This window comes from Piliocolobus tephrosceles, chromosome 20, assembly GCF_002776525.5.
Source record: "Piliocolobus tephrosceles isolate RC106 chromosome 20, ASM277652v3, whole genome shotgun sequence".
Taxonomy (NCBI): domain Eukaryota; kingdom Metazoa; phylum Chordata; class Mammalia; order Primates; family Cercopithecidae; genus Piliocolobus; species Piliocolobus tephrosceles.
In genome coordinates, this window is record NC_045453.1 from 9938703 (window position 1) to 9953450 (window position 14748).

The 14748-nt window shown below is 42.4% G+C and overlaps 1 protein-coding gene across 5 annotated transcripts in view; it reads right to left on the reverse strand.

Annotated features, from left to right (window-relative positions):
- RBL1 (RB transcriptional corepressor like 1) overlaps nt 1-14748 on the reverse strand; it is a 100867-nt gene that overhangs the window by 84090 nt on the left and 2029 nt on the right. For 2 of the 5 annotated variants that reach the window (XM_026455280.1, XM_026455278.1), the window contains exons 2-3: nt 8899-9032; nt 2711-2758 (exon numbers count right to left, since the gene is read on the reverse strand). In XM_026455280.1, the coding sequence (XP_026311065.1) occupies nt 2711-2758; nt 8899-9032 (182 nt within the window). Of the gene's footprint in view, nt 1-2710; nt 2759-8898; nt 9033-14748 lie in introns of those variants that run through there. The other 3 variants (XM_026455279.1, XM_026455282.1, XM_026455281.1) reach the window with 2 other exon arrangements.

Sequence of the window (14748 nt, forward strand, 5' to 3'; positions counted from 1 at the left end):
GCCACCGTGCCCGGCCTTTTTTTTTTTTTTTTTTGAGATGGAGTCTCACTTTGTGGCCTAGGCTGGAGTGCAGTGGTGCGATCTCGGCTCACTGCAACCTCCACCTCCTGGGTTCAGGCAATTCTCATTTCTAAGCCTCCCAAGTAGTTTGGATTACAGGTGCCCACCATTGCACCCGGCAAATTTTTGTAATTTTAGTAGAGACAGGGTTTTACCATGTTGGCCAGGCTAGTCTCGAACTCCTGACCTCAAGTGATCCACCTGCCTAGGCCTCCCAAAGTGCTGGGATTATAGGTGTGAGCCACCATGACTGGCTCGCAATTTACTTGCAAAATAAGTTTTAGTAATATATTTGGCCTGATTATTTGCATAGGGGGCAATAAGAATAGTGAGTGGCCACCTAGGCTCTTTAAAGTTGGTTTTGTTGGAACATTCATAAGGAATTCTGGATTAGACTTTTAAAAGCCTTGAGGCTAAGAAGACAAGCCAAGGATCCATCATCAGACTGTTCCCATAATACTGTATGCATTGGGTGAAATCCTCTCTTCCTGAAGTCCCCAAAATATCTTGAGGTTCCTGGGCTTGTCAGAAAGTGACTTTTTTTACTTACTGTAAGGTCAGGGACCTTGTTAGAGAATCTTTGAACAATAATGATTGCTCAAGGAATTGCTTTGATCAAAGGGACAGTCATGTAGTCTGAAACAGGTTCCAGGACCACTTCTCTCTTGTATAAAATTCAGCTTTGGTCCTTTGTAATATTCCCCCTTCCATGGGACTCAACTTCTTAGGAATGAACCTTCCTAATGGTGTGAGATATTGACCTAAATATGACCCAAATACATGATTGTTCTGCAGTGGCGAGTCAATCTTTCCAATCTTTTTTATCAGCTCTATAAAGTAAATATTGGCTGGTGCAGTGGCTCACACCTGTAATCCCAGTGCTTTAGTGCTTTAGGAGGCAAAGGCAGGAGGATCTCCTGAAGCCAGAAGTTCAAGACCAACCTGGGCAACAAAGCCAGACCCAGTCTCTAAGAAGAAACAAAAAACAAGACAAAACAAACAATTAGCCAGGCATGGTGGAGTGCACCTATAGCCCCAGCTACTTAGGTCACTGAGTCAAGAGGACAACTTGACCCCCAGAGTTTGAGGCTTTAGTGAGCTATGATCATGCCATTGCACTCCAGCCTGAGCAACAGAGTAAAAGCCTGTCTCTAAAAAAACAAAAACAACCTCAATGTTTTAAAGCAGTCTGGTTATATCGAAAATATGCCATTCCAATCAAAGCCTAGGTAAAATAACCAGTGTCTATGATTGTGTCCTTAAAAGCAGAACTTTAATTCCAGCTCCATCAAGTGTGGAATTGGTTGCTTGAATAAAGAATGAATCTCAAACCAAAACTAGGAAGATTCAAAACCTGAGAGGAGACTCACCAGAGACCCCTGCTGGCTCAGTGAGATTGGGTGAATGGTACCAAGGCTCCAACTATAATATCAGCAAATGGAGGCTCGCTTCAGGTCCCTTCATGGTTGCCAAAATGTCAAGCAGCCACTAGACGACAGCACAGAGCATGTGTCTCTCTGTGGGAGGAGCCTGTGAGGCTGGGCCAGGATTATAAGGTTTCTGCTTCACGAAGGGACAACGCAGAGGCCCAGGGACAAAAATACCAGAACCAGAAACCCCAGGGACCTGCGTACCTCCTTCTTTTCCTCCTCCTCAGGCTGGGGCCAGCCATCCCTCCTGATAGTGCTGACACAGTCAGCCCTGCACCTCAGTGGAGCAGAGCACAGCATAGTTCACTGAGGCAGAGCTGGGCTGGACTAGCAGCTAAACGGCTGAGTTACCATTTAATGTGTATAGTTTGGGAAGATAAGAAATTTCGGGAGATGGTGGTGGTGATGGTTGAACAATGTGAAGGTGAAGGTATATAATGTCACTGAACTTAAAAATTGTCAATTTTATGAATTTTATGTGATATATATTTTACCCTACCGCCAACACCACACACACACATGCACATACTCTCACTCTCTCTCTCTCTCTAGAGTTTACCCTCCATATCTGTGAGTTTCACATAAATGGATTCAACCAACTACACATCAAAAATATTTGGAAAAAAAGGATGATTGTGGCCGGGCGCGGTGGCTCAAGCCTGTAATCCCAGCACTTTGGGAGGCCGAGGCGGGCGGATCACGAGGTCAGGAGATCAAGATCATCCTGGTTAACACGGTGAAACCCCGTCTCTACTAAAAATACAAAAAACTAGCCGGGCGAGGTGGCGGGTGCCTGTAGTCCCAGCTACTCAGGAGGCTGAGGCAGGAGAATGGCGTGAACCCGGTGGGCGGAGCTTGCAGTGAGCTGAGATCCGGCCACTGCACTCCAGCCTGGGTGACAGAGCGAGACTCCGTCTCAAAAAAAAAAAGGATGATTGTGTCCATATTGAACATCTACCAACTTCATTTCTTGTGATTATTCCCTAAAGTATACAGTGTAACAACTACTTACGTAGTATTTACATTGTATTAGGTACAAATAATCTAGAGATGGGACCAGGTGTGGTGGTTCACACCTGTAATCCCTGCACTTTGGGAGGCGAAGGCGGGCAGATCACTTGAGCTCAGGACTTCAAGACAAGCTTGGGGAACATGGTGAAACCCTATCTCTAAAGAAAAAAATAGAGCTACAAAACTTAGCTGGGCATGGTGGCACATACCTGTAGTCCCAGCTACTCGGGAGGGTGAGGTGGGAGGATTGCTTGAATCTGGAAGGCAGAGGTAGAAGGGAGCTGAGATCATGTTATTGTACTCTAGCCTGGGCAACAGAGTAAGACCCTGACTCAAATAATAATAATAATAATAAAAGTTTAAAAATTATATTTAAATTGAAATTTTGAAAACAGCCCAAATTATTATAAGTCAAAACAAATAAAATCATTTGAAATTTTTGTTTATTTCTCTGAATGAACACATCGATGCTGGGTAACTGCTCTTTTAGCATTAAAAATTTGACACTTAAAAATAACGTTTTGGGGGAAGCTGGGTGCAGGGGCTCATGCCTGTAATCTTAATACTTTGGGAGGCTGAGGTGGGTGGATCACTTGAGGCCAAGAGTTTGAGACCAGCCTGGCCAACATGGTGAAACCCTGTCTCAACTAAAAATACAAAAATAACCTGAGCGTGGTGAAATGTGCCTGTAGTCCCCGCTACTCAGGAGGCTGAGGTGGGAGGATCGCTTGAGCCCAGAAGGGGGAGGTTGCAAGTGAGCCGAGATCATGACACTGCACTCCAGCCTGGGTGACAAAGTGAGACCCTGTCTCAAAAAACACAAACAAAAAATAAAATAGATAAAAACAGGCTGGGCGCGGTGGCTCATGCCTATAATCTGACACTCTGGGAGGCCGAGGTGGGCGGATCACGAGGTTAGGAGTTCCAGATCAGCCTTGCCAAAATAGTGAAACCCCGTCTCTACAAAAAATACAAAAATTAGCCAGGTGTGGTGGCACACGCCTGTAGTCACAGCTACTGGGGAGGCTGAGGCAGGAGAATCACTTGAACCCAGGAGGCAAAGGCTGCAGTGAGCAGAGACCGTGCCACTGCACTCCAGCCTGGGCAACAGAGCGAGATTCTATCTCAAAAATAAATAAATAAATAAAAGATAAAAACATTTGGGGGGAAGGGACTTTGAGAATATCAATCTACATTTTAAAAAGACTTAGGGTTTTTTTTTTTCATAAGTTTGTAACTATTTTTAATGGATTTTTTTTTTTTTTTTTTTTTTTTTGAGAGTGGGTCTTGCTTTACCAGCCTGGCTGGAGTAGAGTGGCATGATCATAACTCACTGCAGCCTCCACCTCCTGGGTTCAAGTGATTCGCCCACCTCAGCCTTCTGAGTAGCTGGGATTACAGGCATGCACCACCACGCCTGGCTAATTTTTGTATTTTTTGTAGAGACAGGGTATCACCCTGTTGCCCAGGCTGGTCTTGAACTCTTGGGTTCAAGAGATCTGCCCGCCTCAGCCTCCCAAAGTGCTGGGATTACAGGTGTGTGCCATTGAGCCTGACCAAAAAAGACATATCTTTTGACCCTTTTTTAGGAATCATGCATATTTTTAGAATTTATCAGAAATATCACCTTTACAATGATGTTTATTTGTCTGTAACTACAAAGGACTGGATACAATCGAAATGGCCATAATGCATGGCTAAATATATGAAAGATCCTTATATCCTAAAATAGTTAAAAAAAATTAATGAGGTAGAATTACATACGCTGATATAGAAGAATTTCCAAAATGTAAGGAAAAATAACTGTAGAGCAACACATATAGTATAATTTCATTTATGTTTTAAAAAGAAAAAACACCAGCCTGGGCAACATGGTGAGACCCCTCTCTCTACAAAAAATATAAAATTTGCCAAGCATAGTGACGTACACCAGTAGTCCCAGCTACTGGGGAGGCTGAAGTGAGGGATCGCTTGAGCCTGTGAGGTCTAGGCTGCAGTGAGCTGTGATCACACCACTATACTCCATCCTGAGTGACAGAGCAAGACTCTGTCTCAAAAAAATAAAGAGAAAAGAAAATAAAAAGAAAAAATACCAAAAAACAGGTTTATATGTTTGTACATAAGAAGTTTGTTTTGTTTTGTTTGTTTGTTTGTTTGTTTGTTTTGAGACAGAGTTTTGCTCTTGTTGCCCAAGCTGGAGTGCAATAGCACAATCTCCGTTCACTGCAACCTCCACCTCCCAGGTTCGAGAAATTCTCCTGCCTCAGCCTCCTAAGTAGCTGGAATTACAGGTGTGCCCCACCACGCTTGACTAATTTTTTGTATTTTTATAGAAACAAGGTTTCACCATGTTAGCCAGGCTGATCTTGAACTCCTGACCCCAGGTGATCCGCCCGTCTAAGCCTCCCAAAGTGCTGGGATTATATGCGTGAGCTACTGAGCCCAGCCAGAAGAAATTATCAATAATGGTTAATTATGGAGAATGCCAAAAGGAGACACCTTTCTTTCTTTCTTTGAGATGGAGTTTCACTCTTGTCACCCACACTGGAGTACAATGGCATGATCTCTGCTTACTGCAACCTCCGTTTCCTGGGTTCAAGCGATTCTCCTGCCTCAGCCTCCCCAGTAGCTGGGATTACAGGCGCCCACTACCACGCCCAGCTAACTTTTTTGTATTTTTAGTAAAGACGGAGTTTCATCATGTTGGCTAGGCTGGTCTTGAACTCCTGACCTCAGGTGATCCGCCCACCTCAGCCTCCCACAGTGCTGGGACTACAGGTGTGAGCCACTGTGCATGGCCAAGGAGACTCCTTTCTACTTATAAGCCTTCTGTATTATTTAAAAACTTTGAAAATAAATTTCTGTGTGTGTGTGTGTGTGTGTGTGGTAAAACATACATAACAAACAACCTTTATCATTGCAACCATTGTTAAGTCTATAGTTCAGTAACATTAAGTACATTCACACTGTGCAATCATCACTACCATCTATCCCCAGAGTTTGTTTCATTATTTGAAATTTGATTTTTTTTTTTTTGAGACGTAGTGTTGCCCTGTCCGCCCAGGCTGGAGTGCAGTGGCGCGATCTTGGCTCACTGCAAGCTCCACCTCCTGGGTTCACACCATTCTCCCGCCTCAGCCTCCTGAGTAGGTGGGACTACAGGTGCCCACCCGGCTAATTTTGTTTTTGTATTTTTAGTAGAGACGGGGTTTCACTTGTTAGCCAGGATGGTCTCGATCTCCTGACCTTGTGATCCACCTGGCTCGGTTTCCCAAAGTGCTGGGATCATAGGCGTGAGCCACCGCACCCGGCCTTGTCTTTTTATTTGAGACGGAGTCTTGCTCTGTCGCCCAGGCTGGAGTGCAGTGGCACTATCTCAGCTCACTGCAACCTTCACCTCCAAGGTTCAAGTGATTCTCCTGCAATGTACTGCTCTACAGTTTTTGTTGTAATTCTTTTTTGTTCAGTTTCCCCCAGAATTTATTATTACAAAGATTTTTGAAATTATATGAACAATGATGAGAAACATTGACAGAAAAAGATCAGATTGTTTTATACTAACAATGATAATGTCTTGCTCAATTAAAAAATTAACCCCATTGATCTTCATTTAATTTTTATCATCTTATTTTATTTTTACAACCAAAATTGTTTAAAAACATTTTTTTTTAGACTGGACATGGTGACTCACATCTGTAGTGCCAGCACTTTGGGAGGCTGAGGCAGGTGGATCACCTGAGGTCAGGAGTTCAAAACCAGGCCAGCCAACATGGTGAAACCCTGTCTCTATTAAAAATACAAAAAATTAGCCAGGTGTGGTGGCAGACACCTGTAATCCCAGCTACTGGGGAAGCTGAGGCAGGAGAATCACTTGAACCTGGGAGTCAGAGGCTATGGTGAGCTGAGATCAGGCCATTGCACTTCAGCCTGGGCAACAAGAGTGAAACTCCATTTCAAAAAAAAAAAAAAAAAAAAAAATTTAAATTTAGCATGAACTAAAATCTATTTGCCATTCCTGGATAGGGCTTTAAATTTTGCTCCTCTTCTATTCTGGAAACCCAGGAATAGCAAATAGACAATGACCACAAATAGTTTTGTCCCAGAAACAAAGAATATTAGCATGAATCCAAACTGGATCGCTAAATGTTTCGTTTCCTATCCAGCCAAATAATTCTATATGCTTGATACTAGAGTAAGTAAAAGATGTATCTGAGACCCACTGAGTAACTGCAAGGGGAAAAAAATTAATATACAGTAGAGAAACAGGACAACATCTTGACCAGATGATAAAAATTAACATCACCAATGAGATGCAGGTGGATAACATGTGCCATCATCAGATGTGATATCCTTAGAACACAAAATCACTTACATATTTTTCCATCAGGGAATGAAGAGCCTGCATCTAATCAAAAGTTAATCGGAAAAAAAAAAGTTAATAGGAGACAAATCCAAAATTGGGAACCATCTATTAAAAGAGGGGATGAGGGTGGGCACAGTGGCTCATGCCTGTAATCCCAGCACTTTGGGAGGCTGAGGCGGGTGGATCATAAGGTCAGGAGTTTGAGACCAGCCTGGCCAATATGGTGAAACCTCATCTCTACTAAAAATACAAAAATTAGCTGCGTGTGGTGGCACATGCCTGTAGTCCCAGCTACACAGGAAGCGGAGGTTGCGATGAGCTGAGATTGCACCACTGCATTCCAGCCTGGGCAACAGAGTGAGACTCTGTCCCCAAAAAAAAAAAAAAAAAAAAAAGGCTGAGGCAAGAGCATCACTTGAAGTCAGGACTTTGAGACAAGCCTGAGCAACATAGTGAGACCTTGTCTCTATAAAAATATTTTTAAATATCAGTCAGGCATGGTGGCACATGATTGTAGTCTCAGCTACTTGGGAGGCTGAAGCAGGAGGATCATTTGAGCTGAGGAGTTTGAGGCTGTAGTGAGGTAAAAAGGTGCCACTGTACTCGAGGCCTGGGCAGAGCAAGACCTAGTCTCTAAAAAAAATTTTTTTAATTAAAGAAAGGGACAAAGTGATTGTGGATTATATTCCTCCAAAATGGTAATGTCATAAAAGAAAAAGAAAGGCTGTGGAAATGTTCCTAATTAAAGAAGAATAAATACACATGATAAGCAAATGCAATATTTGATCCTTAATTAGAAATTGTACTTCCAGAAAAAAAAAAATGCTATAAAGAACATTATTGAATCAACTAACAAAACTAGAACAGAGATACCTGGTTAGATAAAATTATTTTACTAGTGTTAATTTTGCTGAAGTTGGTAACTGTACTGTAGTTATTTAAAGAAATACACAGTGAAGTATTTTGGGGTAAAAGGCTATAAATGTATGCTACTTAGATTGAAATGGTTGAGGAAAAAAAGAGGAAGGTCTAGCCGGGAGCGTTGGCTCACGCCTATAATCCCAGTATTTAGGGAGGCCGAGGCAGGTGGATCACCTGAGGTCGGGAGTTCGAGACCAGCCCGACCAACATGGAGAAACCCTGTCTCTACTAAAATTACAAAATTATCCAGGCGTGGTGGCACATGCCTGTAATCCCAGCTACTCGGGAGGCTGAGGCAGGAGAATCGCTTGAACCCGGGAGGCAGAGGTTGTGGTGAGCCAAGATCGCACCATTGCACTCTAGCCTGGGCAACAAGGGCGAAACTCCGTCTCAAAAAAAAAAAAGAAGAGAGACAGATCTATATATTGAAGAAAGAAAAATCAAATGAGAAAGCAAAAGGGGTAAAATGTCAATAACAGGTGACTCTGAGTCAAGGATATATGGGTATTATCCTTTTCTTATTTTTGCAACTTTTCTGTAAGCCTAAAATTATTTTCAAATTTTAAAAAATTGATTTTAAAAGGTATAGCTAAAGATTTAACACAGAGGTTTCTAGCAGAATTTGTGAAAGGCAGAGAAAGAATATGAAAATTGGGAAAGGATTATCTATGTTATAACAAACTTAGAATTAAATGAAGTCACACAGTGGCTCACGTCTGTAATGCTATAGCACTTTGGGAGGCTGAGGTGGGCAGATCACTTGAGGTCAGGAGTTCGAGAACAGCCTGAGCAACATGGTGAAACCCCATCTCTACTAAAACAAATACAAAAAATTAGCCGGGCTTAGAGGTGTGTGTCTGTAATCCCAGATACTTGGGAGGCTGAGGCATGAGAATCATTTGAACCCAGGAGGCAGAGATTGCAGTAAGCCAAGACTGCACCACTGCATTCCAGCCTGGCTGGCACAGTGAGACTCTGTCTCAAAAATAAATAAATAAATAAATACATAAATTAAAATAAAAATTAAATGAAGTCAAATGATTTCAAAACAAGAGAAAACTGATTCTAAAATTTAGAGCTTATATAACATTTAAAAATATGAAAGAGGTTTACCTTAATTTAGCTGAACGTAGTATTCTGGTAAGTGAAACACAGTTGCCTTCCATGATACCCTTTCCAACCGTGGGAATAATGCTTTTGCGGCATGCAACGTATAATGAACATGCCAACCAGTGTGTAACTTCTCCCTGGCAAGCAAAAGACAAAACAGATACAATATTATGTTAAAACACTTTAATTCTGGAAATAAGAGATGTAGAATTATCTGGTCTCAGTTTTCCTTATGTAGATAAAAGGCCAGAGAAGTGAAGATATTTGCCCAAGGTCACAAAGCTGCTAGCTGCAGTAATGGGTATAAAACTCCTTACTCTTAGTTCTGTGCTTTTACAACTATAACATGATAAATTAATATTAATCTAAAGATAAAAGCCTGACTTGGTGGCTCACGTTTATAATCCCAGTAACTCGGGAGTCTGAGGTGGAAGTATCACTTGAGGCCAGGAGTTCAAGACTAGCCAGGGCAACATAGTGAGACTCTGACTCTAAAAACGAAAATAAAAAAATTAACCAGGCATGGTGGTGCTTGCTTGCAGTCCTAGCTACTTGGGTGGCTGAGGTAAGAGGATCGCTTAAGCTCAGGAGTGCAAGACTGCAGTGAGCTATGTTTGTGCCACTACATTCCAAGACAGGTAACTGAGCAAGATCCTGTCTCTTAAAAAAAAAAAAAAAAAAAAAAAGATAACTCTTTCACTTTCACCTACACTCCAAATCTAATACAGGCATATGCCACATAACAACATTTTGGTCAACGCTGGACCACATATACAATGGTGGTCACTTAAGATTATAATACTGGCCAGGCGCGGTGGTTCATGCCTGGGAGGCTGGTGCGGGTGAATCACTTGAGGTCAGGACTTCAAGACCAGCCTGGCCAAAATGGCAAAACTCTGTCTCTACTAAAAATGCAAAAAATTAGCTGGGTGTAATGGCACACACCTGTAGTCCCACCTACTCGGGAGGCTGAGGCAGCAGAATAGCTTGAACCTGGGAGGCAGAGGTTGCAGTGAGCAGAGATCGTGCCACTGCACTCTAGCCTAGGCAACACAGGGACACTCCGTCACAAAAAAAAAAAAAAAAAAGGATTATAATACTGTATGTTCTAACTGTTCTATATATTTAAAAAATTATAACTTACTGCACCCCTTTTATGTTTAGATACATACACACTTACCATTACAGTTGCCTACAGTATTCAGTATAGAAACATGCTGAACAAATTTGCAGCCCAAGAGCAACAGGCTACATTACTCAGCCTAGGTGTGTAGTAGACTATACTATCTAGGTTTGCATAAGTATACTCTGTGAAGTTCACACAACAAAATCACCTAATGTTGCATTTCTTAGACCATGTCCCTGTCATTAAGTGAAGCATGTCTGAATTACCAGAAGAGTTCTTCTAAAATTTGTCAGCATGACTTCCTTGATTTTAAGAAAGGGACTTGATGATCCTGAAGTTTCTTTCTACCATTTTTGCTTTATGTTTCTCTTTAACTAGTCTGGCAGGGAAAGGCAAGAACAGAGTAAAAAGTTGGCAAGGGAGTCACACATGAAAAACTAACACTAGGCTGGGCGCCGTGGCTCATGCCTGTAATCCCAGCACTTTGGGAGGCCAAGGTGGGCGGATCACGAGGTCAGGAGATCGAGACCATCCTGGCTAACACGGTGAAACCCCATCTCTGCTAAAAATACAACAAATGAGCCGGGCATGGTGGCGGGCGCCTGTAGTCCAACTACTCAGAAGGCTGAGGCAGGAGAATGGCAGGAGAAACCCAGGACGCGGAGCTTGCAGTGAGCCGAGATCGCGCCACTACACTCCAGCCTGAATGACAGAGCGAGACCCTGTCTCAAAAAAAAAAAAAAAAAAAAAAGAAAAAAAAATTAATACTAATCTTGTGCAACATAAGGGAGACTGTCATTTTTGTGAGGTAAAAATTTGGGGAATTATTTACTCCAAAACATGTCATCTTTAAAATACAGTCATATGCATTGCTTAATGAAAGGGATATATTCTGAGAAATGCAACATTAGGCAATTTTGTTGTGCAAACATAGCATAGGCTACTAAACCTAGGCTATATGGTATGCTTATTGTTTCTAGGCTACAAACCTGTGGAAAATGTTACTATACTGAATACTGTTGGCAAATGTAACACAATAATAATTACTTGTGTATCTAAACACAGAGAACATATAGTAAAAATAAAGTATGTGTGGTCCATCACCAACTGAAATGTTCTGCAGCATATGACCGTAGTAAGCATGGCTCTCCATATTTGTAGATATCTCAATTTACAATGCCACAAAAAGGTGACATTTGGGAATTCAACAATTTTCTACATTAAACTTCAGACATCTCCAAGCTACAGTCAGTTCATGACTTCATTGCTGAAATACAATAGGTGAAGTTTAAGGATTAAGAATTACGGATAGGCTGGTGTGGCGCCTCATGCCTGTAATCCTAGCACTTTGAGAGGCCGAGGCAGGTGGATCACCTGAAGTCAGGAGTTCGAGAGCAGCCTGGCCAACACAGTGAAACCCCGTCTCCACTAAAAAATACAAAAATTAGCCAGGCATGGTGGCGCATGCCTGTAATCCCAGCTTCTTGGGAGGCTGAGGAAGGAGAATCACTTGAACCTGGGAGGTGGGGGTTGCAGTGAGCTGAGATTGCACCTCCAGCCTGCACGACGGGAGTGAGACCCCCATCAAAAAAAAAAAAAAAAAAAATTACACATAAAGACCAGGCACAGTGGCTCATGCTCGTAATCCCAGCACTTTGGGAGGCTGAGACAGAGGATTGCTTGAGCTCAGAATTTCAAGATCAGCCTAGGAAACATAGTGAGACCCGCATCTGTACAAAAGAGGAAAAAATTAGCTGGGCATGTGGCACATGCCTGTAGTTACAGCTACTTAGGGAAGTGAGATGGGAGGATCATTTGAGCCCAGAAGGTTAAGGCTGCAGTGAGCTGTGACTGACCCATTGGACTCCGGCAAGGGTAAAAGAACGAGACCCTATCTCAAAAAAAAAAAAAAAAAAAGAATTACAGATGTAAATCTCATAGCACAACACAATAGTGTTCTTATACACTGTTCCACAGACTCTCTTTAAGACCAAACCCTAGAAGGATAAAAAGATTGATAAAAAGATTTCTTACAATAATCTGAAAGGGGTAGGTAGAAATGGGTGGCCATCAATAAACCCAATGTTCCTACCCTGAAGGAATTTTTTATTTTCTCAAAGCACTAAATGAGGCAGGTAAGCTTAAGGATGAATATTTTTATAAGCTTTGATTCATGAATTGCTTGGGAATAGGGTCTGGTCATGGTGGCCTACGCATGTAGTCCTAGCACTTTGGGAAGCTGATGTGGGTGGACTGCTTGAGTTCAGGGGTTCAAGACTAGCTTGGGTAACACGGCAAAACCCCATCTCTACAAAATACAAAAAATTAGCAGGACGTGGTGGTATGCGCCTATAGTCCCAGCTACTCTGGAGGCTGAGATGGGAGAAGTGCTTAAGACACTTTTTTCTCTCAAAAAAGAAAAAGAGAAAGAGTTGTTTGGGAATAACATCTAAGTACTATAGAGCCTTTGGATACAGGCTACTAAATGAAAATTCTAGCAAGATGGTGAAAATATAAGTCCTAAAATTATTGTTTCGATTTTTTTTTTTTAGGCATTAAAGAATACACTGATTTTTATTTTACTTTTTAAAACAGGGTCTCACTCTGTTGCCCCAGGCTGGAGTGCAGTGGTGCTATCAGGGCCACTGCAGCCTCGACTTCCCAGGAATCAGGGCCACTGCGGTCTCAACCTCCCAGGCTCAAACAATCCCCCCACCTTAGCCTCTGGAGTAGCTGGGACTAAAGGCACATGCGACCACACCCAGCTAATTTTTGTAGAGATGGGAGCCCAAGCTGGTCTCAAACCCCTGGGCTCAAGTGATCTACCTGCCTCTGCCTCCCAAAATGTTGGGATAACAGGTGTGAGCCACCATGCCCAGTCTATTTTATTTTTTGTAGCAATAGGGTCTCACTATGTTGTCCAGGCTGGTCTTAAACTCCTGGGCTCAAGTGATCCTCCTGCCTCAGCCTCCCAAAGTGCTGGGATTATAGGCGTGAGCCACTGTGCCTCGCCTGATTTTCTTTCCTTAAAAAAGTCAACTATTTTATTCCATGAGAATAAAATGGAATACAATTATATTTGATAAAATCCTATTTCATAAAAATTCTATGAATTCTATGATATCAGAAACTGTTTTTTTTTTTTTTTGCATTTCTAGGGCCTACTTACCAGGCCCTAGAAATGCAAAAAAAGGCTTCTGATCTCACAGAACTTCACATCTGGAGCTAAGAAGAGGAACAGATACTATTATTTATAATTGTTGAGATATAGAAGCTATAAGAAGAATTGAAAAAGCGTTGTAGGAGAATACAGTGCAGTGAAAAACTGATTTTGACTAGAGTTTAGGGAAGGCCTCACAAAAGGAGACAAAATTTGTAAGTCACTAAAAATGTAAGCAGGAGTTTGTCAGGTAGACTAGAGAGAGGTACGGATTGGAGAAAGACTTCTTAGGAAGTATCTGAGATATATGAAAATGACTACTCCAAATGCCTTTAACGAAAATTGATTTTAAAAAAAGGGGAAAATACAACACTGGATAGAATAAACACAAAATTTCAGTTCATATATTTGTGCTTTCTAAAGCAAGCATTGGGCTGGGCACGGTGGCTCATGCCTGTAATCCCAATCCTCTGGGAGGCTGCGGCACAAGAATCACTTAAGGCCAGTTCAAGACCAGCTTGGGCAACATAGTCAGATACTATCTCTACAAAAAGTTGAAAAAATTAGCTGAGTACGTTGGCGCATGCCTGTAGTCCCAGCTACTGGGGAGGCTGAAACAGGAAGATCACTGGAGCCCAGGAGTTTGAGTTTACAGTGAGCTACAATTGCACCACTGCATTCCAGGCCTGGTCAAAAGAGCAAGACTCTGTTTCTTTTCTTTTCTTTCTTTCTTTTTTTTTTTTTTGAGATGGAGTTTCACTCTTGTTGTGCAGGGTGGAGTGCAATGGCGCGATCTCGGCTCACTGCAACCTCTACCTCCCAGGTTCAAGTGATTCTCCTGCCTCAGCCTCCCCAGTAGCTGGAATTACAGGTGCATGTCAACATGCCCGGCTAATTTTATATTTTTAGTAGAGACGGGGTTTCACCATGCTGGCCAGGCTGGTCTTGGACCTAAGAAGATCTGCTCACTTCGGCCTCCCAAAGTGCTGCGATTACAGACGTGAGACACCGTGTGCCCAGCCAAGACCCTGTTTCTAAGGAAGAAAAAAAGAAAGAAAGAAAAAATAATAATAAATAAATAAAGCAAACATTGAAGATGTCCTATTCAACTCTGCCTAACTAGAGATTTAGGTCTCAACCTTTCCTGGTGTTGGGGGTGAGGGGAAAGATTCCAGGCAGAGGGAGTGGCATGGATATACCACAAAACTGGGAACAAGCTTGTCATATTCAAGAATCTGAAACAGGTGCACACCTTGACTGTAGTTTGACACAGTAAATACTTATTCAATGACAGATGGTGTGACCTTCGGCAAGAGAGACCAAATGAGACCTAGGATGTCAGAAATGCTTTTTCAGGCTTTCAAAAATCAATCTGTTTTCAATTGAGAGGCCATTCATTCTAATCTTTCCGTCTTGTTTTTTTTTTTGAGACGGAGTCTCGCTCTGTGGCCCAGGCTGGAGTGCAGTGGCGCGATCTCGGCTCACTGCAAGCCCCGCCTCCCGGGTTCACGCCATTTTCCTGTCTCAGCCTCCTGAGTAGCTGGGACTACAGGTGCCCGCCACCACG